This window comes from Erinaceus europaeus, chromosome 9 (genome assembly GCF_950295315.1).
Source record: "Erinaceus europaeus chromosome 9, mEriEur2.1, whole genome shotgun sequence".
Lineage (NCBI taxonomy): Eukaryota > Metazoa > Chordata > Mammalia > Eulipotyphla > Erinaceidae > Erinaceus > Erinaceus europaeus.
The window spans coordinates 48,967,864-48,993,933 of NC_080170.1; the positions used below are offsets into that span (position 1 = coordinate 48,967,864).

The 26,070-nt window shown below is 41.7% G+C and overlaps 1 protein-coding gene across 2 annotated transcripts in view; it reads left to right on the top strand.

Annotated features, from left to right (window-relative positions):
• Positions 1–26,070, top strand: part of PLA2G4A (phospholipase A2 group IVA) — a 140,555-nt gene that overhangs the window by 68,845 nt on the left and 45,640 nt on the right. For both annotated transcript variants that reach the window (XM_007523792.3, XM_060197867.1), the window contains 5 exons: positions 15,459–15,607; positions 16,380–16,493; positions 19,331–19,368; positions 21,687–21,828; positions 24,093–24,229. In XM_007523792.3, coding sequence (XP_007523854.1) covers positions 15,459–15,607; positions 16,380–16,493; positions 19,331–19,368; positions 21,687–21,828; positions 24,093–24,229 — 580 coding nt within the window. The remainder of the gene's footprint in view (positions 1–15,458; positions 15,608–16,379; positions 16,494–19,330; positions 19,369–21,686; positions 21,829–24,092; positions 24,230–26,070) is intronic.

The following is a 26,070-nucleotide window of genomic DNA, read 5'->3' on the forward strand; positions in this document are numbered from 1 at the left end:
GGTTTCCGCCCAGGAAGATCTACCTGGGAACAAGCCCTGGCCCTCTCAACTTACACTGAAAATGGATTCCAGAAGAATTTAAAGATGGGTGCTATCTTTGTTGATCTCACAGCAGCCTATGACATGGTTTGGCACCTTGGTCTCCTAGTCAAGATCTCAAGATGCCTGCCTCCATGGGTGGCCAACACTATATCGTTTCTTCTCCAAAACAGAAGATTCTGGGTGCATCTGGGTGACAAGTCTAGCAGATGGAGACTTGTCTCAAGTGGCCTCCCCCAGGGCTCTGTTCTGGCTCCTACGCTATTTAATATTTACATCAATGACCTCCCAGAAACTTCTTCAAGGAAGTTCATCTATGCCGATGACATCTGCTGTGCAACTCAGGCATCCAAGTTCGACATCCTCGAGGAAACACTCACGAAAGACATGTCTCTGATATCTGATTACTGTAAAAAATGGCGACTAATCCCTAGCACTACAAAAACAGTATCATCTGTTTTCCATCTACACCATGCCTCGGCCTCGCGTGAGCTTAATGTGCAGCTTGGCGATATGAGAATCCAGCATGAAGCCCAGCCAGTCTATCTTGGCGTTACTCTCTATCGCACCCTGTCATTTCACGAACATCTCATAAAAACTGCAGCAAAGGTGGGCGCGAGGAATAACGTCATTGCAAGACTGGCCAGCTCCTCATGGGGCGTGAGCGCTTCCACACTATGATCATCATCTCTGGCATTATGCTATTCCACTGCAGAATACTGTGCCCCAGTATGGTTCCGTGCCCCATGTCCACTTGGTCGATTCCAAATTATATTCCTCCATGGGGATAATTTCTGGAACCATCCGTTCCACCCCGGTTCCATGGCTGCCAGTTCTTAGCAACATCGCCCCGCCAGATATTCGTCGGGATGCGGCATCATCTAAGTTCATTTCCCACGTCTACACTCGACTGGACCTGCCAATATACGCGGATATTTTCGCCCACCCTGTCCAACGCTTGACGTCTCGTCACCCAATCTGGTCCCCTACGCCTACACTAATCTTCTCTGTTCCAGACTCTTGGAAACAGAGTTGGCAGTCAGCTGAGGTAAAGAACAAACACCTCATCACAGACCCCTGCAAGCATCAACCCGGCTTTGACCTAGCACGTTATGATTGGGCCCTCCTCAATTGCTATTGAACAGGCCATGGCCGGTGCGCCGCTATGTTCCATCGCTGGGGAGCCAGAGACGACCCGAACTGCCCCTGCGGCTACAGACAGACTATGGCCCACATAGTCAACGACTGCCACCTCTCCAGATTCAAAGGAGGTCTCGAAACTTTACATCAGGCTCAACCTGACACTGTTGACTGGCTACGGAAGAAGGGCAAACGCTAGAGGAAGAAGTGGGGAGCCGGGACTCAAACCAGGATCCTTATACCCATCCTTGCACTTGGTGCCATGTGTGCTTAAGCCGCTGTGCTACCGCCGGACTTCCTTTGGACACTCTTCTAAGAGGAACTCAAATTGTTTTAGAGCATGTGTGAGTTAGATGCACAGAAATACCATAGCACATCACCAAATATTCACAGATCAGAAGTCTGACAATAGAAAGTGCTAGGGATGGGGTGGGGTGGTTTGGAGTGGGAGGTGTCACATTGGATTAAGTGCACATAGTAGGAAGCGCAAGGACTCAAGCAAGGATCCCGGTTCAAACCCCAGCTCTCCACCTGCGGGGGAGTTGCTTCACAGGCGGTGAAGCAGGTCTGCAGGTGTCTTTCTCTCCCCCTCTGTCTTCCCCTCCTCTCAATTTCTTTCTGTCCTACCCAATAAAAAAGGGGAAAAAATGGCCTTCAGCAGCAGTGGATTCATAGTGCTGGCATTGAACCCCAGTGGCAAATAGTTTAAAATAAAAGAAAGTGCTGGGAAGGATACGCTGCCATTTGACTGTTGCCATCAGGCATGTGGTAGCATATCAGTTCTACAGCGGCACTATTATACTCTTGGCAGTTCCATTATAGATGTATCTGCATGCATGCAACAGTCTGTGTATTAGAGCATTTACAGTAAAACAACTGATAATAGCCAAAACCAGAAATAATCAGTGTTCATTCACAGTGGAATGGCTAACGATGTTATGGATTTTTTTGTACAATGGAATAGCTTGTATCAATAACAGTGACTATATTGGGTTGAGGCCTAGTTTTATCCCCTAATTGTTCTGGCCTGTGCTCACTCTACTCAGACCACACAGGAATTCTTACAGTTTTCATCACTAAGTCTTATCTTAAACTCTATTAATTTTGGTGGCACCAGAGCCTGATGCATGTGCAATTCCACCACTCTAGGTCAACTTTTTCATTCTTTGTTTTAGAGAGAGGGAGAGAAAAAGTGGAGAATGATGCCACGGTACCATTCTGCCATCCTAGGAACTTAATGCATAGTTGTGGTGCTGGAGCATGAGCTCGCTCCTGGCCTCCTCTAGTTTGCCTCTTCTGCTTGTTCTTATTCTAGTAATGTTCTGTTGTTTTAAATGGCACACTTCTTAAATTTAGACTCATATGTTACTATCTCAGATAACCCATCTTGATTATCAAATCTCAACTATCACATTCCATTTTGGTTTCTTTAGTTTTTGTTACATCACAAATTACTACCAGGCATTTTTTTATTTTTATAATTTTTATTTATAAAATTGAAATACTGACAAGACCATAGGGTAATGCGCACCCCCAGAACTCCCTATCCCATCCCCTCCCTTGATATCTTTCCTATTCTTTATCTCTCTGGGAGTATGGACCCAGGGTCATTGTGGGGTGCAGAAGGTGGAAGGTCTGTAATTGCTTCCCCGCTGAACATGGGTGTTGGCTGGTCGATCCATACTCCCAGGCTGTCTCTCTTTTTCCCTAGTAAGGGAGGGCTCTGGGGAGGCAGGGCTCCAGGACACATTGGTGGGGTTGTCTGCCCAGGTAGGTTCGGTTGGCATCATGGTAGCATCTGGATCTTGGTGGCTGAAAAAGAGTAAAGATATAAAGCAGAAAAAATTGTTGACTGATCATGAACCTAAAGGCAGATGAAGATTTGGGGTCTCCATTTTGGAAAAAGCTAGTAGGTCTATTTTAGGTATATTCCAGGGCACCCATGACTTTACTAGATTTTGCCTGAGCCTGCCATCTGATATGCAGGTGGGTCCAAGTTATTGTCTGGGGAGATGATGCCATAGTTGGAAGAATGACTAGAAAACTGGATCAGGGAAGAGAATAGCTCCCAAATATGGGAGAAGTGTAAGAATATTGTTAGCTATAAACTCCTTTGATTTCATCTGGGGCCCATAGTCAACCTTGGAGCCTATATAACTTCTGCATTCCTGTAGGTCTGAGCTCTCATTCTGTGGTCACGACTACAAACATTTCAGGCTGCACTAATTTCAGGACCCATCTTCCTCGGGTGGTAGATAGGATGGAACATTCCCTACCCTCATTGAGCCACATTGAGGGCAAGGTCCTATGGGGGCCCACAAAGGGGTTCATTATGTTGTTCCTGAAGGAGATGATCAATGGCAGTGGAAAGAGGGATCTGTTAGAGGTCTAGGCCCGTCATGTTTGTGTGGGAATACTATAAGCCGTTGTTATAGTAATTTTCTAATTACATTAATAACTTCATTCCTAGAATAAGATCCATGAAACAAGGACATTGGTTTCTAGTTCCTACTGCAAAAACCAGTCCCCTTGTGAAACTACACTCCCAAATTTTATTGTAAATCAATAATTAAAATGATACTAGAAAACACAATTTTACACATATCAATATGGATAAATCTAATAAACTCAATTTTCATAAAAATCCAGACTCAAGTGAATATATTGATTTATATTATTATTTAAATATATCTTATTTAATATTACTAATAATATTAATTGGGGGGCAGGCACAAGCCAGAACATTGCTCAACTCTGGCTTATTGGAACCTCAAGCATGAAAGTATTTTTGTATAACTAGTATGCTATCACTCCTGCCCAAAACTGCTTTATGCATTGTACTTACCCCAAGACAAAAAGCAGGCAAATATATTCTGTAATGGTAGATGGTTGCAGTGTTGGAAGTGTCTGGAATGTTAGCAGTGTTCTGTATCTTGATCTGGGTGATGGTGTCATTGGTGACCTCAATTTAAACAAAGCAGAATACTTGATTATCCATCTGTTACCTTAACTGCATTGGTGACTAACAGCCACACATCACACATGCTCTATTCTGTTTTGAGGGGCCTCTTGAAATATATTGAATGACTGGAGACAAACAGTGGTGAGTTACTGACTAGTTCTTAATATACCTATTGACTTGTCAGTGCCAAAGACTTTGCTGTTATTTTTCTTTTCATTCTTCTTCTTTTTCTTCCTCTTCCTCTTCTTCCTCTCCTCCTCCTTCTTCCTCTTCCTCCTCTTCCCCTTTTCCTCCTCCTTCTCCTCCTTCTTCTTCTCCTTCTCCTTCTCCTAATTCTTCTTCTCCTCCTCCTCCTTCTTCTTCTCCTTCTTCTTCTTCTCCTTTTTCTCCTCCTTCTCCTCCTCCTCCTCCTCCTTCTTCTTCTTCTTCATTGTTGTTAAAATTCGGAGGCTCTGGGAGTCAGGCTGTAGCGCAGCGGGTTAAGCGCAGGTGGCGCAAAGCACAAGGACCAGCATAAGGATCCCGGTTCGCACCCCGGCTCCCCACCTGCAGGGGAGTCGCTTCACAGGCGGTGAAGCAGGTCTGCAGGTGTCTATCTTTCTCTCCTCCTCTCTGTCTTCCCCTCCTCTCTACATTTCTCTCTGTCCTATCCAACAACGACAACAACAATAATAACTACAACAGTAAAACAACAAGGGCAACAAAAGGGAATAAATAAATAAAATAAATATTTAAAAAATTAAAAAAAAAAATTGGAGGCTCCAGCTGGCCGGGCTAGCTTCACAGGCGGGTAACAGAGACGACCAGAGACATACGGCTGGGCAGGGAAGCTGTATTTCTTTATTCAGGAACAACGATTCATAAACTAAACCAAACTAATCACCAAACAGAACTCTGCTGCCTCTTTCCCCCCGTGGCGGCGCCAAGCACTCTCGAACTCTGCAACTCTGGAACTCTCTCGGGGTTCCTTTGGGCTGGGACAAGCGGGCCCGCGAAACTAGCAGGACTGAACCAATTTTCTTGGCAGGGGGAGAGCTAGAATAACCCAATGTAAAGCATACAATAATTCCCCCTTTTCTTTTTAACTAAATGACCACAGTATCAGGGGTGTGGGGTGAACAGAAACCTCTATCATACAGGCATTTTTAAAAAAGAAACTGGCACAAACATGGAGAAACATGTAAATAAGTAACAAGAACCAGTGTGTTGTCAAGGGAAGGCCTGAGGGGGCCATTTTTTTGCCTCTGTGGGCAAAATTTTATCAGCTTAAAAAAAACATTTCTTGCCTCTGGGGGGCGTACTTGCCTCGACAGGCATTTGCATGGGGGTGGGGAACGGCCTAGAGTCCCAAAGGCAGCTGGCTGCAATTTACTTACTATGAAACAAAACTTGTTATTAGCATAACCACAGCACAATCTAAAATTTCTAATAGAGAAGGAATTTGAGACTTTTACATATCAACAACGTCTTTTTAACCTTTTGTTAACACCCATTCAAGATGGAGACACACCCTAGGTGTGCGCAGGAAAGGAAACCTCAGGCATGAGAATGATTAGCATAGCCATTGTGTAATCTACCATTTCTAATAGAGAAGGTAATGGAGAGTTTTACATATCAACAAGTCTATTTAACCTTTTGTTATACCCATTCAAGATGGAGGCACACCCTAGGTGTGCGCAGGTCTTTAGACCAACTTAGTTAAAATATATTGATTGTTAACTAATTTTTACCTCAGACTTTAAATGTAAGTTAATTTTATCTTTATGAGAATTACATTGAAAATCTTTCTCATTTAACTTTGACTAGTAAGAATTTAGCCTTAAAGTTACTGTTTACCAAACTTTAAACATACACATAAACATGGTCATTAATACACAAGGAGAGAAACCTTTGTTATGAAGACATGTCATTTTAAACATGAATTTAGATATGTACTGTCTTAGTTGTTGGGGGGGGGTCACCATCCGGAGGTGGCTTCCCGCACAGCTCCACTTCAAGGAATTGCAGGTTGCGATCTCTGCACGAATCTCTGCGTACTCCAGCTTGTCTGTCTTCAGACTGGAGCTGAGGATCTCGGCCAGTGTGTCCAGTTTCGGCAGGGAGCCCGGGAGGTTCGGGATCTGTCCAGAATTCATAGCACAAGGGCAGGCGGGCCAGCCTTGTAGAAGGCGCGGGCCGAGGTGCCCAGGGGTGGCGGCCATGATAGGCCACCGCGGCCCTGCCCAATGGCCGTGTCATGTCTGCTGCCCTGCTCACAGTGGCCGGGCAGCGTGGAGGTATCACACGTCCAGTGCCCTGCGCCACACGGTGGAGAGCCGGCTCCTGTGGGCTGGCCTGCGTGCTGGCATTGGGCTCCTGCGTGTTGGCATCGGGCTCCTGCGTGTTGGCATCGGGCTCCTGCGTGTTGGCGTCGGGCTCCTGCGTGTTGGCGTCGGGCTCCTGCGTGTTGGCATCGGGCTCCTGCGTGTTGGCATCGGGCTCCTGTGTGGTGGCATCGGGCTCCTGCGTGCTGGCGTCAGCCTCCTGTGGGCTGCGGGGCTGTGGGGCTGCAGGCGTGGTGTGCAGGGTTGTCTGGGTGTAGCCGGCTGGCTGGCTGTTCCACCAGGTGGAAAAGGCAGCTCTGCGCCTCACCTCTTGCCTGCTGGCTCTTCCCGACTCCTCTGGCTGTTTTGAGTGCGCCCAAGCGAATGGAAACCACAGAGTGGTCCAGAGATAAATGTTCCAGAAACAGCAAAACAGTCTCGTGAAGAAAGAGCAGAAGCCTTTGGAGATCTCTTCACAAGCAGAAGAGAAGGCCATAGTACATAGGTAGCCAAAGCCAAATTGTCTTCACTTATCTGAGAGATGCGCAGGTCAGGTCCACGTGGGCGCCATTTGTTGTTAAAATTGGGAGGCTCCAGCTGGCCGGGCTAGCTTCATGGGCGGGTAACAGAGACGACCAGAGACATACGGCTGGGCAGGGAAGCTGTATTTCTTTATTCAGGAACAACGATTCATAAACTAAACCAAACTAATCACCAAACAGAACTCTGCTGCCTCTTTCCCCTGCGGCGGCGCCAAGCACTCTCGAACTCTGCAACTCTGGAACTCTCTCGGGGTTCCTTTGGGCGAGGACAAGCGGGCCCGCGAAACTAGCAGGACTGAACCAATTTTCTTGGCAGGGGGAGAGCTAGAACAATCCAGTGTAAAGCATACAACACTTCTTCTCCTCCTTCTCCTTCTCTTTCTTCTGTTATCACTGGGGCTCTGTGCAAGCACTACAAATCCACAGCTCCTGGCATCCATTTTTTTTCCCATTTTAATTGATAGGACAAAGAGAAATTGTGAGGAGGCAGGGAGGATAGAATGGGAGAGAGTGGTGCACCAGTTAAGTGCACACAGTACAGTATGCAAGGATCCGGGTTCAAGCCCCTGTTCCCCACCTGCAGGGGGAAAGCTTCACAAGTGTTGAAGTAGGGCTGCAGGTGTCTCTCTGTCTCTTTCCCTCTCTACCTTTCCCTCCCCTCTCAATTTCTCTGTCTCTATCCAATAATAAATAAAGGATTTAAAATAAAAAAAAAGACAAAGAAAAAGAAAGGGAGAGAGAAGGATAGGCACCTTCAGACCTGCTTCACTGCTTGTGAAGAGTTCCCTCTGCAAGTGGAGAGCTGGGGGGTTGAACCTGGATTCTTGTGCAGATCCTTGTGCTTAGTAATGAACTTAACCAGGTTGCCATTGCCCACCCCCCACCAGACTTTTTTTTTATATTTACTGTTTTATTTATTTTTGTTTTTTCTTTTATTGGGGAATTAATGTTTTACAGTCGACAATAAATACAATAGTTTGTACACGCATAACATTTCTCAGTTTTCCACAGAACAGTACAACCCCCACTAGGTCCTCTGTCATCCTTTTCCAGTACCTGTACTCTCCCCACCACCACCACCTACCTCAGAGTCTTTTACTTTGGTGCAATACACCATCTCCAGTCCAGGTTCTGCCTAGTGTGTTCTCTTCTAATTTTGTTTTTCAGCTTCTGCCCGAGAGTGAGATCATCCCATATTCATCCTTCTATTTCTGACTTATTTTACTTAACATGATTTCTTAAAGCTCTACAAAATGGGCAGAAAATGGTGAAATGACCATTTTTAATAGCTGAGAAGTATTACATTGTGTCTATAGACCACAACTTGCTCAGCCACTCATCAAAGACTTTTCTGTATGTTATCAAACTTTAGTTTAATTCTACTTTATATTAGTAATAAAGGAATTTATTTATTGAAAAACTTTTATTAGTGACACAACATCAGTTTATTGAATGACAAGATTTTAGGGGCATAGTTCCATATCCATGTATGTATGTACAACTCATGGCACACACCACCAACATTCTTGTGACTCCACCCAACCTTCCCCTTGAGAACCATTATCGTTTTCATGAAGTCTGTGAGAAACTTTGATTACTATTTCTGTTTAACAATCTCATTTGCCTCAGTTATCTATATTCTCTGCATGAGTGAAACCAACTAGGAGTTGTCTTTCACCTTTTATTTCACTTAGTGTGATTACCATGTTGTCCTAAACAATCTGATATCCTCTTTTTTTTTTTAATTGCAGAGTATCATTCCATTGAATATATCCCATCACAATTTTTTTAAATCTAGTGTGTCAGTTGGCATTAGGTTGATGGCATATTTTGGCTATAATGAATTGTGCAGCTATGAACATGGGGTACATGTATCTTTTTGTCTTAGTGTCTTCATGTCCATTGGATATATGCCTGAGAGTGGTGTAGTAGGATCATAAGGTATTTTCATTTTCCTAATATATTTTGAAGTCTGTCTTTCAAACTTATGTGCTTAAGAATCCCTTAGTCAAGTTGTTCAAAACACAAGTTTTCAAGACCATGTTGAAGACCGATAGAAAATACAAGGTGGGGGCCAGGTAAGGGAGCCTCTGGTTGAGCACACGTGTTACAATGCTCAAGGACCCGGGTTCGAGCCCCCAGTCCCCACCTGCAGAGGGAAAGCTTCATGATTGGCAAAGCAGGGCTACAATTATCTGTCTGTCTCTCTCCCTCTCTATCTCCCCATTCCTTTCAATTTCTGGCTGTCTCTATCCAATAAAAATAAAGATAATAAAAAAACATAAAAAGAAAATACAAAGTGTTGGCATTTTTTTAGTGTAATTTATTGGAGAGTTATGGTTTATAGTATAGTTGTTGATACATAGGTCCAACTCCTCATCTCCCCATATTAGGTGTCTAGGTGTCTGGGAGACTTTTGCTACCCTAACCTAGGGACCTCCCAATTATATAACAGGGCCCCAACACCCCTTCATCCCATCTTTTTCCCTCCTTCCTCAGAGCCCTTTGCTTTTGTGCAATACATCATATCCAGGCCAAGTTTATTCTTATGTTTTGCCTTGCTTTCCTTTTTTTAAAATTTCACCTGAGTGAGATCTTTCAATATTGGTTTATCTCATTCAACATGCTATCTTCAAGTTCTGACCAAAATATTACAAAAAAGATGACCTCACAATTTTTAACAGTTGTATACTATTCCGTTGCACACATATGTTGCTTTCGACGGGCTGGCTTCACGGGCAGGTAACAGATGACCAGGGACTCATGGTTGAGCTGTACGCAGTATCTCTTTGTTCATGTAGGACGCAGCGCAATCTATACCAAGCTAGACTAAAACTAACACAACTACCAACTAACTAAAATGAACAATGTTGTCCTTACATACTTTCCAAGTAGGGTGTAAATAAGATGTGACATACAGAGGGTGGAGAGAAAAGTGACTGGTGAAAATCAGGGTGTGACAAGGAGAGGGGGTGGAGTAGGCAAGAATTCTACCACTGAACCACCAATGCCCTGGAGGGAGGGTGGTGCTTTATATAAATGTAAAAGTGATTTATGTAAATAGACTGCAGCAATGGTTATGTAAATAGAATACAGTAGTTATGTAAATAGAATACAGTGTTAAGCAGGGGGTATTAAACTAATGAAACAGAAGGGGTTTTTAGAAGCATACCAACACACATAAGTGTATATATATATATATATATATGGCTAACTTTCGTAGACACTCATCTGTCATTGGGCATCTGGTTTGCTTTGGTGTCTGCATTTTTAACAAGATTCCAAATGATTCTGTGAAGATAATATGATATTTTAAAAATTTATCTTTACCATCAGGGTTACCATTGGGGCTTTATGCTTGCACTATGCCCTATTCCCGGTGGTAGTTTTTTTTTTATGTCCTTTTGATGGTGCATGAGAAATAGAGAGAGATAAAGGAGGGGCTAGATGGTGGCACACCTGGTTGAGTGCACATGTTACAATGCTCAAGGACCCGGGTTCAAGCCCCCGGCTCCCACCTGCAGAGGGAAAGATTTACGAATGGTAAAGCGGGGCTGCAGGTCTCTCTCTCTCTCTCTCTCTCTCTCTCTCTCCCTGCCGTCATCTCCTTCCTTCTTGATTTATGTCTGTCTCTATTCAGTAAATAAAGATAATTTTAAAAAGAGAAATGAGAGAAAGAGAGAAAGAGAGACACCTGTAGCACTGCTCTACTACTTATGAAGCTTCCTCCCTGAGGGTAGGGGCCAGGAGCTTGAACCTTGGTTCATGTGCTTTGTGATGTGTGTGCTGTACCAGGTGTGCCATCATTCAGCCCCAAAGATAGTTTCATATACTGTAGTTTGAGAAACATTGCTTTATGTGGGCTATCAGTGAGCTCTTGGGATTCAGGTTGTGATATCTGGGCTGCAAATTTAGGGCATGGTCTTTCCCATTTAAGGTGTATATGTGTGTGTTTAACTTTTGTTTTTAAAGATAGTGACAGGCAGCAGGTTAAGCGCATGTGTCACAAAGTGCAAGGACTGGCCAGGTTTGAGCCCCCGGCTCCCCACCTGCAGGGGGGTTGCTTCACAAGCAGTGAAGCAGGTCTGCAGGTGTCTATCTTTCTCTTCCCCTCTCTGTGTTCCCCTCCTCTCTCCATTTCTCTCTGTCCTATCCAACAATGACATCAATAACAACAACAACTACAACAATAAGGGCAACAAAAAGGGAATAAAAAATAAATATTAAAAAAAAAGATAGTAACAGAAGGTATAGAGACCAAGGGGAAAGAGAGCTAGAGCGAGATAGATAAATAGATAGAAAGATTGATTGATAGATAGCTTCGTTCAGAGCAGTGGGGGCCGATGAAACCTGAGTCTTGTACATAGCAAAACAACACAGTACCCAAATGAGCTTATTTTGCTGCTTCCCTCTTTCTGTTTATCAGACGAATTGTAACAGGTTTTGATCCATCTTTCTTGGAAGCAGAGGGGTATTTCTACTGCCTTGTGAAGTAGTATGAGAAAGCAAGTGAAAACTATTTAAAATAAGACCAAGAGTTTAGAAACTGCCATCAGCTCTTATAATGAAACCCATGACTAAGCCAGAGTGACAGAGAGGCCTGTTACTCGCTTCGCCAGGCACTCCTTCACCTCCTAAAGTTTACAAGAAGTTTTACAATTCTCAAATTCTGAAATTATTTCTGGTACATGTCATTGCATGTCATCTTTATGGGAGAAAATAAATCTGCATCACACACCCCGAAAATTTTTGTTTGGTTAGAATTGGATAAAAGGGTGAGATGTAAGAAGGTTTCTGCCCACACATTCAATCTTAGCTTCCTCACCTATTTAGATGAAAATAATCAAGGTGAAGCTGAATCTGTGACTCAACACCCAATTCACCGAGAGGCATGAATTCACAAAGCCAAGGACTAAGCACACAGTAAAAAATAAATAATAGGGGCCGGGTGGTGACACATCTGGTTGAGCAACATGTTACAGTGTGAAAAGACCAGGGTTTGAGTCCCTGGCCCCCACCTGCAGGGGAAAAGCTTTGCGAGTGGTGAAGCAGGTCTGCAGGTGTCTCTATGTCTATCTCCTCCTTCCCTCTCGATGTCTGGCTGTTTCTATCCAATAAATAAAGATAATCAAAAAATGCTTTAAAAATAAATAAATAAAAAGTACCTTTTATTTTCCTTTTAAAAATGCATTTCTATTTTTTAAATATTTATTTGTTTTCCCTTTTGTTGCCTTTGTTTTTTTGTTTATTGTTGTAGTTGTTATTGTTATTGATGTCGTCGTTATTGGATAGGACAGAGAGAAATGGAGAGAGGAGGAGAAGACAGAGAGGGGGAAAGAAAGATAGACACCTGCAGACCTGCTTCACCACCTGTGAAGCGACTCCCCTGCAGGTGGGGAGCCGGGGCCTCGAACCAGTATCCTTATGCCATCTGCGCTTATCCTACTGCGCCACTGCCCAGCTCTCAAAAAAAATGCATTTCTAAGAACTTCTTTAAAGCACTGGGTTGAGATTTGCTGTCAAATGGATTGCTTTTTCCTTTGCAAAATTTCCTTGTGCTACCTTGCCAATGCAGATGACAGATCATGTAAAGCCAGTGAGCTGAGATGTGATCATCACAATCCAATTTTAAACTAGCCTCTTAAAGCTACTTTTCATTCTGCAGTGTCTACCACGGCTACAGATGTTACTTAGCTTGCGAAGATTAGCAATGACACAGATCGCGATATCAAAGTGCGCAGCTGTCAGTGGTTTTCCACCACCCAGCACCCTTTGACATCTTAACAGTCAAGCCTCCTGCTAATGAGGCAGAAGGAGAACTAGGAAAACCACCCCATTTGACAAACATTTTCAGAATATTGACTTTAAAGTAAAACTCAGAAGAATCCAAAGTGGCAGCTTTGAGCTGGATTCCAAGAAAAGTCTGTTGAGATTTTGGCTTAGTCTTTTGAGAGTCGGCTTCTTCTAGAGCATTTTCTTAATCACTTTGTCAGAGTGAGCACTTGTTAAAGCGATTGACGCACTGAGAGTCTAACATGGATGGGCATATGGTTATAAATCTGATTGAGGGGTCTCTTCAATTTGCTACTTTTTCTGATCTGGAACCTCTTGTAGGAACTGCCCATTCTATTTACTCTCTTTCTTCTCTTCCTGCCTCCCCCCCCCCACCCCCCCGCCACACACACACATACACTTCTTCAAAAATGTGAATGAAGATCTACCCCCACAAGGCAATTCCTCCACCCACAATTTGCTTTTATTTGTGTGTAATAATTTGGGTGACTGAGTTACTAGTCACTGGCTCAGTGTATCTGCTTGTCTCCCATTTACCTTCGCCTCCAAAATTAGGCTCTTGGCATTTGACTCACTTCCATAATTCAGACCGGCAGTTCTGGGTTTGGCTTCTTCTCATCCAGTGCAAATACTTCCTGGCAAACAGTAGTCACGTTTATTGAGTGAATGAATGTAATTTGTGTCTGCATTTCTCCTTTCCCTACACGCTGCTTTTTTCCCTATCATTTTTGTCTTATATTTTGTACCTTTCTCCTCCTGTGTCCCTTCCTTTTCTTCTTTCTCTCTGTTCTCATAGTCTCCAAAACTCTAAGTCTAGCTCTTCTTTTCTGTGGTAATCCATACTTGATGTTTTTTTTTTTTTTTTTTTTTATCACTTAGGAGCATGATGTCATTAAGAGGATTGCAGCTTCGTTTGTTTCTGCTCTCACACTAAGCTGCAGGATATTGCATAGATTCTTGTTACTTAAACACAGAAATAAGGTGCTTACCTTATAATACTGACATGAGGAATGAATGGGTCCACTTAGCAGACTCTAGCAGTCATTACTCAGTGGTTTTTGTGGTTGTTAATTATAATAGCCACATGGGAAAGGAAGTGGTAATGAAAAATATAGTCCTTAAGTTAGGAGAACTTAGGTAGTGTGATAGTTGTTTTATACTGATAGTTTCTGCAGATATAAGGATGACCTGGAAAAACCTGGCTCTGAGGGCCTGGTGGTGGTGTACCTGGTTAAGCACATGCATGACAGTGCATAAGGACCCAGGCTGAAGACCCTGGTCCCTACCTGCAGGGGAAAGGCTTCACAAGTGGAGCAGGACTGCAAGTGTCTCTCTGTCTCTTTCCCTGTCTGTCTCCCCCCTCCTCACAATTTCTGTCTCTATTCAATAATGAATAAATACAAACATTTAAAAAAATAAAATTTTTAAAACTTGGGTCTAGCTTCAGTTGTTGACAACTTGTAGAAAAAGACTGATCAATGTACAATTTTCTAATAATAAAAATTATATTAATTTATTTATTGGATAGAGACAACCAGAAATCAAGAGGGAATGGGATGATAGGGAGGGAGAGACACAGAGACACCTGCAACACTGCTTTCCCACTCGCAAAGCTTTCCCCCTTCAGGTGGGGACTGGGGACTGGAACCCGGGTCCTTGCACATTGTAACATGTATGCTCAACTAGGTGCTCCACCACCAAACCCCACGATTCTCTCCACAGAATAGAGTGTGTGGTATTATAATATAGTATTTAGTGGTCCCTCTTAGGATCTTAGGAGGCATCAGTATTTCCACTGCTCAGGATCTGTCACCGGTGTTAAAAGTATATATAGTGGGAGGAAACTTTTTTAAAAATATATTTTATTCCATTTTGTTGCCCTTGTTGTTTTACTGTTGTAGTTATTGTTGTTGATGTCGTTGTTGGATAGGACAGAGAGACATGGAGAGAGGAGGGGAAGACAGAGAAAGATAAATACCTGCAGACCTGCTTCACCGCCTGTGAAGCGACCCCCCTGCAGGTGGGGAGCCGGGGGCTTGAACTGGGATCTTTACGCCAGTCCTTGCACTTCGTGCTATGTACGGTTAACCCGCTGCACAACCGCCTGACTCCCGGGAGGAAGTTTTTTAAGTGAATTTATTTGCATTTATTTCTTTCTCTTTAAAATGGCACACACATGCCCTGACCTAGATGGGCCTTTCTGTACAGTAGAAAAGGTATCACCTCCTCAGCATTTTCGTCTGCTTAAATACTGCCATAATAAGCATAGGATTATATGTTGGCTAGTAATGTAAATGTCCCCCCACCCCCAGAGTTGTGCAGCACACAGCCTTGACACCCCTACCAGGCAACCCTCTAATGACAAGAAATGCTTATCTCATAATATGTAACGTTCATTATTTTTGTTGGCAAAAAAGGTACATAGAATTATTTTTCCAGTACATACTATCACAATCCTGAACCACTGCTCAGCTCTGGCTTGAGGTAGTAGTACTGACTGGGGATTAAACCTTGGACCTCAGAGTCTCAGATTTTTGCTATCTTCTCAGCACTTGTCTCTGACATTTTGACATCAGATCTGTTGAAAATAATCTGACAGCACATATTTCTAAATAAACACATTAGAAATTCTGAGTCACATTTTTTTCCCTCCTTCTCACTCGTGCTTCCTGTTTCTAGTGGATACCCCAGATCCCTATGTGGAACTTTTCATCTCCTCAACCCCTGACAGCAGGAAGAGAACTAGACACTTCAATAATGACATAAACCCTGTGTGGAATGAGACCTTTGAATTTATTTTGGATCCTAACCAGGAAAATATTTTGGAGGTAAGTAAGTTATTTGGAGACAGTAGAAATTGGTGTTGCAGTCTCTTGAGGTAGGTGTAGCTGGCAGTCTAGCTTCAGGAAGGTAGAAGTCAAGTTCTGTGAATGTCCTGTGGGAAATACAAGGAATTAAGTAAGGCTAAGGAGGTTTTCATCCCCATGTACTTTGGAGAAGATCAATTTTTGGTTACAAAGAATAGGGTCTAAGTGTACCAAAATAAATGAAAATAAATAAATTTTCAATCTTTTGCTAAAGAGTTGTAAGGATTTTCTTACTGTAAATTAAATAATTATATTTATTTATTATGACACAGACAGAGAAAAAGAAATAGACGCCAAATCACTGCTCAGCTCTGGCATATGGTGCTGCTGAGAATTGAACCTATGGCCTCTGGGGCCTCAGACATAAATGAGGATCATCTATCACTGTGCTGTCTTTTTTTTAGTTCTGCAGGGACTTTTTATATTAATTTCCTTCTTGTATTGAAGATAGCTTTTTTTTTTTTTTCTCTATGAGGGGTTGAACTTTCTTATTTGAAAATGTGATGATGAATAGTTTAATCAAGAAATTGGGGGGAAAAACTATTTTAGTAGCATATTAGAATTCGGGAATAAAAGTCAAAGAATTATTATGAAATAAGAATGAACATCTCAAATGACTATTAAATTAGTAACTGAGATTTTTTTTTAAAGCATGGTAGTAATTTTAGATCTAATTTCCAAAGTTCTAAGGGAATTTTTATGCTTGGGCTCTACCTTTCCTCCCCTGCCACAGATCACATTAATGGATGCCAACTATGTCATGGATGAAACTCTAGGGACAGCTACATTTCCCATATCATCTATGAAAGTGGGAGAGAAAAAAGAAGTCCCATTTATTTTCAATCAAGTAAGTAATAACAGCACCATCATTTTTCAACTTTATGTTAGGTAAAGCCTATTTATTTGGGCAAGTTATTTGTTTATTTGAATACTCTGTCTTTCAGACATGTCTAATAATCAGTTGAACCTCTGTGGAGGGATGTTTTTCTCTCAAATGATCCTCAAATAATTGAGATGAGAGCAATAAAAATTCACCAGGAATGGTCCTGGGGTTATTGCTATTTTTCTGTCTATTGGTTTGTTACATTTCTAAGAATTCAGAAAGTTATTCAGTGATAATCAAAATCTAAGAAAATGATTTATATAGAGCAAACTTTGGATTTGCGATTTTATTAGGAATGGATTTTGTAGTTATTGTTGAGAAATGTAAACAGGTGGTGGGCCCTAGGAAAGGCTCTGAATTTCTGCTCATCCTTGGACTGGTTTTCAAATCCCTTCCAAAAGCTACTTATTTGTTGAGTCTCACCTACTATGGCAACCTTTCCTAGTCATCAGTCTACTCAAATGCTTTCTTCCTTCTCTGCAATCCCTTTATAATTATCTGTGACATTCATTGGGATGAAACTGTTTAATTTTTCATCACTTTCTCCATGCATGTCTTCTCATAAACTCAAATTCTGGGGGCTGGGAGGTGGCACACCTGGTTGAGTTCTAATATTTACAGTGCACAAGGGCCCAGGTTCAAGCCACCAGTCCCCATCTGTAGAGGGGAGGCTTCAGAAGTAGTAAAGCCATGCTCCATTTGTATCTCCTCGTCCTTCTCGACTTCTCTCTATCTCTCTCTGTGTGTGTGTGTGTGTTTCTCTTTCTCTCTCTCTTTTAATAATTTTTTCCTTTATATTTATTTTATTGATTAATTTATTTGATGGGACAGAGAAAGATTGAGAAGAGAAGGGAAGATCAAAGGGAGAAAGACATAAAGACAACTACAGTGCAGCTCCACTGCTTTTGAAGCTTCTTCCCTATAGATGGGGACCAAGGGCTTGAACCTGGGTCCTTTCACACTATGATGTATGCATTCAACAAGATGTACCACCACCCAGCCCCTCAACTTCCCTCTCTTTCTCTCTCTCTCAAATAAAGAACATATTGATTGGCTGGGCAGTAGCACAGCCAGTTAAGTGCACATGGCACAAAGCACAAGGACTGGCTTAAGGATCTCAGTTTGAGACTCCAGCTTCTTGCCTGCAGGGCGGAGGGGGGGTCACTTCACAAGTGGTGAAGCAGACTTGCTGGTGTCTTTATTTTTTTGCCTCCAGGTTTATTGCTGGGGCCCAGTGCCTGCACCATGAATCCACTGCTCCTAGAGGTCATTTTCCCCCCCTTTTGTTGCCCTTGTTGTTGTAGCCTTGTTGTGGTTATTATTATTGTTGTTGATGTCATTCATTGTTGGATAGGACAGAGAGAAATGGAGAGAGGAGAAGAAGACAGAGAGGGGGATAGAAAGACAGACATCTGCAGACCTGCTTCAACGCCTGTGAAGTGACTCCCCTGCAGGCGGAGAGCTGGAGGCTAGAACCAGGATTCTTATGCTGGTCCTTGCGCTTTGCGCCACGTGTGCTTAACCCACCGCACTACCACCCGACCCCCTTGCAGGTATCTATCTTATTCTCTCCCCCCCTCTGTCTTCCTCATCTCTCTTGATTTCTCTCTGTCCTATCCAACAACTGGGGCAACAAAAATGGGAGAAAATGGTCTCCAGGATCAGTGGATTCATAGTGCAGGCACTGAGCCTCAGCGATAACCCTGGAGGCAATAAATAAATAAATAAATATTAAAAAATAAAATTCTATAGCCAAGAAAACCAGAATTCTGATGATACTTGTTTATACAGCTTCTGGTTCTTAGAGGAATGTTAACCTATTTATTTATTATACTTTATTATTTTTAAGGTGATCTGACTTTGGTTTCCAATATTATGTAATTTCAGGAGCATAGTTTTATATACAACTCACTCAGATATCCACCACTACAGTTCCTGTGTCCTCCACCCATTTTGAAACCTTGTTAAGCCTAGAGTGCTGTCTGACCAGACTTGTAGAGCAGCCCAGGACTCTCCAAACCACACTTTCCCTGGTGGTCTTTATATATACATTAAAAAAAAATTTTTTTTTTCTTTTTTTACCTTCAGGCCTTTTTGAAGAATGAGCTATTTCTGATCTAACAACTGAACTCAGTAGACATTGATCAACTCTGGCTTATGGTGGTGCAGAGGACTGAACCTGGGACTTTGGAGCCTCAGGCATGAGAGTCTCTTTGCATAACAATTTTGCTATCTACCACTACCCATGTTTTTGTTGACCTATTGAAAGCTATTTCATACATTCTTTTTCCAAACATATGTTAAAGTCGAGTATGTACGAGCCATTGTGTGTTTTAAGCAAGGAATAGGAAGTAGAGTAAGGTACAGGAAGCTGTTCCCACAATGATTTGTATCTGGGGTGAAGGTGAATAAGGGGTACCCATTCATTGGGGAAACTGACGATCCTTCCTAGCCGACTGAATCCACATGGATCCCAGTCACTTTCAAAGCCAGCAACAAGCAGCTCCTGACAGCTTTCAACCTGACCTGTTGACTGGCTACGGAAGAAGGGCAAACGCTAGAAGAAGAAGGGGTTGGAATGTGATAAGGAGACAGTACTTTAGGAAGTGTACAAAGTATCTTGTAAGACAGAAGAGAGAAGGTATTATGAGAGGTGATCAGGAATGACGTGTATTAAGAGGTGACTTAGAACTAAGAATTACTTGACCTTTAAGACCAAGCTGATTGGTGTTTATATTTTAGCTTTGTCTCTTACCTGTTTTATCCTGGGGAAATCACTCAGCTAGTATGTCTTATTTTAGGTCACTGAGATGATTCTGGAAATGTCTCTTGAAGTTTGGTAAGTGCATTTATTTTACTCGACGTCAAATGTTGTGAGTGGGGCCAATTGGTGGCGCACCTGGTTGAGCGCACATGTCACAGTGCTCAAGGACCCAGGTTCAAGCCCCTGGTCCCCACCTGCAGGGGGAAAGCTTCACAAGTGGTGAAGCAGTGCTGCAGGTGTCTCTCTGTCTCTCTCCCTCTCTATCACCCCCTTCGCTCTCAATTTCTGACTGTCTCTATCAAACAAAGATTTAAAAAAAAAATTAAATGTTGTGAGTGACCAGCTGTCTTAATTTGTTAGAGTGCTATTTTATAAATAAAATAATACCAACTGCTGTGAATATATTTAAAATGTTTCTTAGGTGCACTTTATCATGAGCTTTTCCCTAACATTTACAACATTTAAAAATTAACAAATCTACTATTTGTTTAAATGTCATATAGTTTGGAACATATAGTTTAGAACATAAGAGATGTTCGAATAAGTGCTTTTAGAAAGGATTCCCCCTCCATTCTCACATAAATATAATTATTTAAACTTATTTCCCTTTGTTGAATTAGAAAACTATGTAGAATCATAAAAGTTAACATAATCAGGAGACTTCCTATAAAGAAGAAAAACTAAAAATGGAGACTTGTTTTACTCATAGTGGTAACTAGGACAATTAATAAGGTTCCACAAAGCATACTTTTCTTTTAAAGTGGCCTCCAAAAAGAATGCTAAAAATAATTGATTTCTTTTTGCATCATAAATCTTCAGAGAGTCAGGCCTTTCTGAAGAATGAGCTGCTTCCGATCTAACACTGAGCTCAGTAGATACTTTTTATTTTGCTTTGTTTTGTCTACTGAAGTACTCTAGACATCTAACACCATATTCAGTGAAGGTGAACAATATAATGATTCTGTATTTGTAAGTATTGCAAAGTGATCACCACAAAAGAATAGCTAACATCTGTTCCTATAGTGTTTTTTTTTTTCTTCCTTCCTGATGATGAATTTCATCAGAACTTGAACTTTTTGGGTTGTAAAAACAATAACATATTGTATAATGATGTTTAATATTCCCATAGTTGTTGCAATGGCACATGTGTAAAATCCTTACTGGCATGGCACAGCATCTGAAGAATTGCAGCTGCTCTTCTTAGCAAAGAAGTGTGTCTAGTTCACGTGTTCTAAAGTCTGCCGATGATAAACTCACTTGTGGTTGACTTAAGTTCTCCTATAAAAAAGCCCTGTTTTTGTCACAGGGGATGTCATCAGACAAAGTAGTGCATTAAGATAAATGTTTTCCTCAGAACATGACTCTTTGGTTGGTTGTGTTCTCTTGGAGGGGAGGGAAGGACAAGGAATAGTATTCTTTATCCAGTTTCAGAACTGCTGTACCAAAGAGTTGTAAGTGAAGTTCTTTGTAGATATTTTTCAAAGTCTTTGCTATCATTATTATCATTATCTTAAGTCCTGGGAGATAGCTAAGTGGTAGAGCATATAACTTGCATGCATGAAGCCCCTGGTCCACTTTCTGATACATATTACTTGGCAGACTTTACCTCCCCCACACATACATGTAAATAAAATAAAATAAATTATGCAAACAGACTCTCATGCCTGAGGCTGCAAAGTCCCAGGTTCAATCCCCCACACCACCATAAGCCAGAGCTGAACAGTGCTCTGGTTAAGAATAGGAAAGCTACCAGGGGAAAGTACGGGATACGGAGATCTGGTGGTGGGAATTATGTGGAGTTGTCCTCCTCTTATCCTATGGTTTTGTTAATGTCTCCTTTTTTAAATAATAAAAAAGTAAATAAAATAAAAATTAAAATCTTTTTATTTTTATTTTTTATCTTTATTTATTTACTAGATAAGAGACAGAAATCAAGAGGAAAGGGGGAGATAGAGAGGGAGAGAGACAGAGAGACACCTACAGCACAGCTTCACCACTCACAAAGCTTTCCCCCTGCAGGTGGGGACTGGGGGCTCAAACCTGGGACCTTGTACATTGCAATATGTGCGGCTTAGCCAGGTGTGCCACCACCCAGCCCCAAAAATTAAATCTTAAAATCATTAAAAAAAAAAATCACTGCACTAGAAATGATGCATTTGCTTATCTGTGTTATCTGAAACATCATGTACCTCTTGTTTGTGGAAAGCATGCCTTGGATATCTGCTTCAGGAAGGCCGTTGTTTTATGCTCTGGATTTTGGTCCTTTCCATGGACAGGTTTCAGGGGAGCTGTGAACATTCATCAATGTATCAGAATTTATCAATGTGAGGACAGGACGAGGGTATCAAAGGGCTCTGGGGGCTTTGTCTCATGGCTGTCTGTCTCACATACAGCTCATGCCCAGACCTCCGCTTCAGTATGGCTCTGTGTGATCAGGAGAAAATTTTCAGACAGCAGAGAAAAGAAAACATAAAGGAGAACATGAAGAAACTCCTGGGTCCAAAGAACGGTGAAGGCCTGTGCTCTACCCGTGATGTGAGTTGGAAAGTTTCACACTTAACTATAGCATAATAATGATTTTCTTACTTTATTCTCATTTTTCCCAATTTTCACCCAAATATAGAAATAATAAGATTGAATATTATTTCTTCCATTCTTAAGAGAAGTCGTATCATAAATGGAAGCTTTTAATGCAGTTTTAAACACTGAACTCAAGGTCTTATGCATACACTCGACTGCTGAGTCATCTCTCCAGCCCCAGAAAAAAAAAAAGTCTTTATGTAATTGTCAGACTTGGAAATCTGTGAAGATATAAAAATATCCCTGAGCAACTCAGAATTTTCTTTTGCAATGGAGGAAATTAATAATATCTGTAAGCCCATGCATCAAGATAATTTAATCAGAAACACCAGTTTCTGGTAAATGGAAATTCATTTCCTATAATCATGTGAGACAAGTATGAAAACTCTTCATTGGTATCATATAAGTAATTTCACACGAAGATTGATGCCCTCAGGACTAAATAAAGCCTAAAATCTCTCAACATTTGTTTGTTGGCTTCTTTTAGACCTAGAGCCAGGACTAACAGCTGTACTTTATAATAATACCCCAGTACTTTCTTTGCAAGTTGTTTCCAAGTGACCGAGACTATTGACTCACTCAAGTTTAGCCAACATTCCTTGCATAAAATTGTGCTGATATCCTCTGAAGTGACACACAAGTCCATGTTTCAGACAAGGAGCTGGACACACATAATGTCTTGTCCATACAATATAGATAGTCAATTCTTCTTCTTCTAGCATTTGCCCTTCTTCCGTAGCCAGTCAACAGCGTCAGTTTGAGCCTGATGTAAAGTTTCGAGACCTCCTTTGAATCTGGAGAGGTGGCAGTTGTTGACTATGTGGGTCATAGTCTGTAGCCGCAGGGGCAGTTCGGGTCGTCTCTGGCTCCCCAGCGATGGAACATAGCGGCGCACCGGCCATGGCCTGTTCAATAAGGAGGCACAGCTATACATATACACTAAAACCAAAGTCGTCCTCGCTGTTCAGAATGAAAGGAGTAATCGTGCATGGCCTGTGCTTTATCGGCTAAGCTAGCTCTCCTGGTCACAAAATTTCTCTTGATTATGAGAAACCATTAGATAGTTAGCCAAGTTATATTTTCAGATTCACGTGTCACAACATAACACAGCAGTTCCACCTTTTGACCTTGTAAAACCTTAAGAGCTCTGTCACTGCCCAAAGAATGCAGACACAGACAGCAACTTTGCACACAGACCACAAAGGGAATGACACAGTCTCCCTCTCTCAATACATATTCCTTTCTTAGTCTTTTACAGACAGCTCATGCCGCTGTTTTCTTTTTCACTTTCTTCTTCCCTTCCCCATCCCCTTCCCCTCCCCTCCACTCCCCTCCTCCCCTCCCTTTCCCCTACCCTTCCCTTCTCCCCTTCCCTTCTCTTCCCCTCCCCTCCCTCCTCTCCTCCCTTCTCCTCCTTTCACCTTTTCTCCCTTCCCCTCTCCTCCTCCCCTCCCCTCTCCTCCTTTCCCCCTTTCTCCCTTCCCCTCTCTTCCCCTCCCCTCTCCTCCTCTCTTCTCCAAGTCCAGGGTTATCACTGGGGTTCAGTGCCTGCATTATGAATCCAGTGATCCTGGTGGCAATTTTTCCCCACTTTATTTGTTGTTGTTACCATTGTTGGATAGGAGAGAAAGAAATTGAGAGAGGAGGGGAAGATAGAGACAGGGAGAGAAAGACACCTGCAGACCTTCTCCATTGCCTGTGAGGTGATCCCCCTGCATGTGTGGAAGCGGAGGCTCAAACCAGGATCCTTGCACTGGTCCCTGAGCTTTGTACTATGTGCACTAACCCAGTGCACCACCACCGGGCTCCCCACGCACCCCTTTCTTGTTGTGAAAACTTGTCCAGAGTTCATACTGCTTCCAATTCCAGAACAGCCATCTTCCATCTCTTTTGAATGTGTACATCCTTGATGTTACCTTCACAGTTTGGGTTCTTTGTCTGAGAAGTCTACACTTCCTCTGATGAGAAGGGTCACACCTTCAAACCCAGATCCTCCCAGGCTAGGTCACTTTAATACAGTCAGGGCCACTGTCCCAGTTGAAATATTGTTTTCTTTCTTTTTTTTTTTTTTTTTTTTGTAAAAGCTAACCACTGTGAAGCTATGCACCAGCTTGGCCTTCTCTAGTATCAAACATAGAACATATAACATGAAGACTGAAATGAAAAGGAAATAAGTTGTATGACTTGACTTTGCAGATGGTTTCTTTTTATCATTCCAGGTGCCTGTGGTGGCCATCCTGGGCTCCGGTGGCGGGTTCCGAGCCATGGTGGGGTTCTCCGGAGTGATGAAGGCATTGTATGAGTCTGGGATTTTGGATTGTGCTACCTATGTTGCTGGTCTTTCTGGCTCCACATGGTTAGTATCCATTTGAAGTATTAACTTCATCACACTAAATGTTGAGCATCTTTCTGCCTGAAACATTAAGAGAGGAGATGTGGAAAAGGGAATCTTAAAAATCATCAAAATGTTTCCTTTCAGTGCAGTAGTTGAGTCCTCAAAGTGATCTTTAAAAAATTTGTTATTTATAAGGTACATATGTTATTTATGAGGTACATATAAATATCATGTTTGTCTACATGATTCATTAGGTATTCACTTTTTTCTTTAGGGCAAACAGATTGATATATGAGCCATAAGAGTATACAGACCAAGGAAAATGACTTTTGAATGCATATATGCACTAGATATATCTCTCTGACGGGTACCTAGCTAAATGTAAAATTCATCTTGTAAATGCATTTTATTTCAGTTAAATTTGGATATAGAGTTAGAACATGTGTATGCAGATTTGCCTATTCATAAATATATTTTAAATACTTTTGAAGAAGATACTTTATAACTTTTGGGTTGTCTGCCTCACATAGGGCATGCATTGAAAATCAAATAAAAGTTCGGACTCAAAGGACTGAAATAAAAGTAATGGTTATTACTAAGTATGATAAACTCTTATCTCATGTATGGCTAGGGCATAAAATTTTTTCTGCCTTATCTGTGAAGTGGCTATGAGTGTCTTCATTTTTCTCTTTTTAAAGATTTATTTATTCATTTTATGAGAAAGATGGAGAGAGAACAAAGTGTGGGGGGGTTGCTGGGGGTGGGGAGAGAAACTAGAGCATTGTTCAAATTAGGTGTGTGTGATGACAAGGATCAAACCTGGGGCTCCATGTGTACAAGGTCTGCGCTCTACCTGCTGAGACCTCTCCCTGGCTCCCATTTTTTAATTTTTTTCAGGTAGAAAAAAAAAATCTAACTCAGAAGTTAATTAATTTGTTTTAAAATCACCAGTAGAACCAGTATATCGACTTAGCTCTTGATCTCTTCATCAGGGATTTTATTTTCCCCTCAACTCAGCCTCAGCCCTCCTCCTAGACTGCTAGTCTATGTAGAGATAGACATTTTGAAGAATGTGATGTTTCTTTTAGGAACCCTCAAAATGATTTCTTTGAAAAAGGGTGTAGCAAGGGTGTAGCTTATCATTATTCTTTCCCTCGAAGAAGAGAGCAGGCACCAGCCTGCTTAATGAGTAATGTGATGGAAAAACTTGGACCCAGATATTAATTCACCTAATCAAACATTTCATTATTAATCTTTTGGTGGTTTTCTGTTTCTGCAGTCACTCACTGTTAGATCTCTGTGGTCCAACACTGACTAATCCGTAGCAAGAAGTTTGCTTTCTTCGACACATTAATAAAGATCAACCCTGGAGCACTGACTTGGGTGTATGATAGAGTATGTTTGGGCTTGATGAGAGCAACAGTTATTGCTTTGGTTATAGGATTGAGGCAACAACTTACATTCTTCTGTCAGGGTTCTGAAAACAAGACCTGAAAATGTAACTAAGAAAATTCTAAATGGCAAGCCATTCATTTTACTAATACAGACCTCGTGTTTATATATATTTAAGCTTATGCTATTCTTTCAATGTCTAGTTTCATCTAAGTTTATCTTAACTCATTGTATTTCCCCAAAGGCATGTTGACTCTAAAATCCTTTTAATAGATAATAGATTTTCACTCAAAGACTACCTCATTTCCAAATAGAATTTTCTTACTGTCTTTTTCCTTTTCTGGGAACTCAGGAAGAATGGAGTTGGGAACTGGAATGCTTCACACATTAACTGCCATCTTTCTTTCTTTTTTAAATATTTATTTATTTACTTATTCCCTTTTGTTGCCTTTGTTGTTTAATTGTTGTAG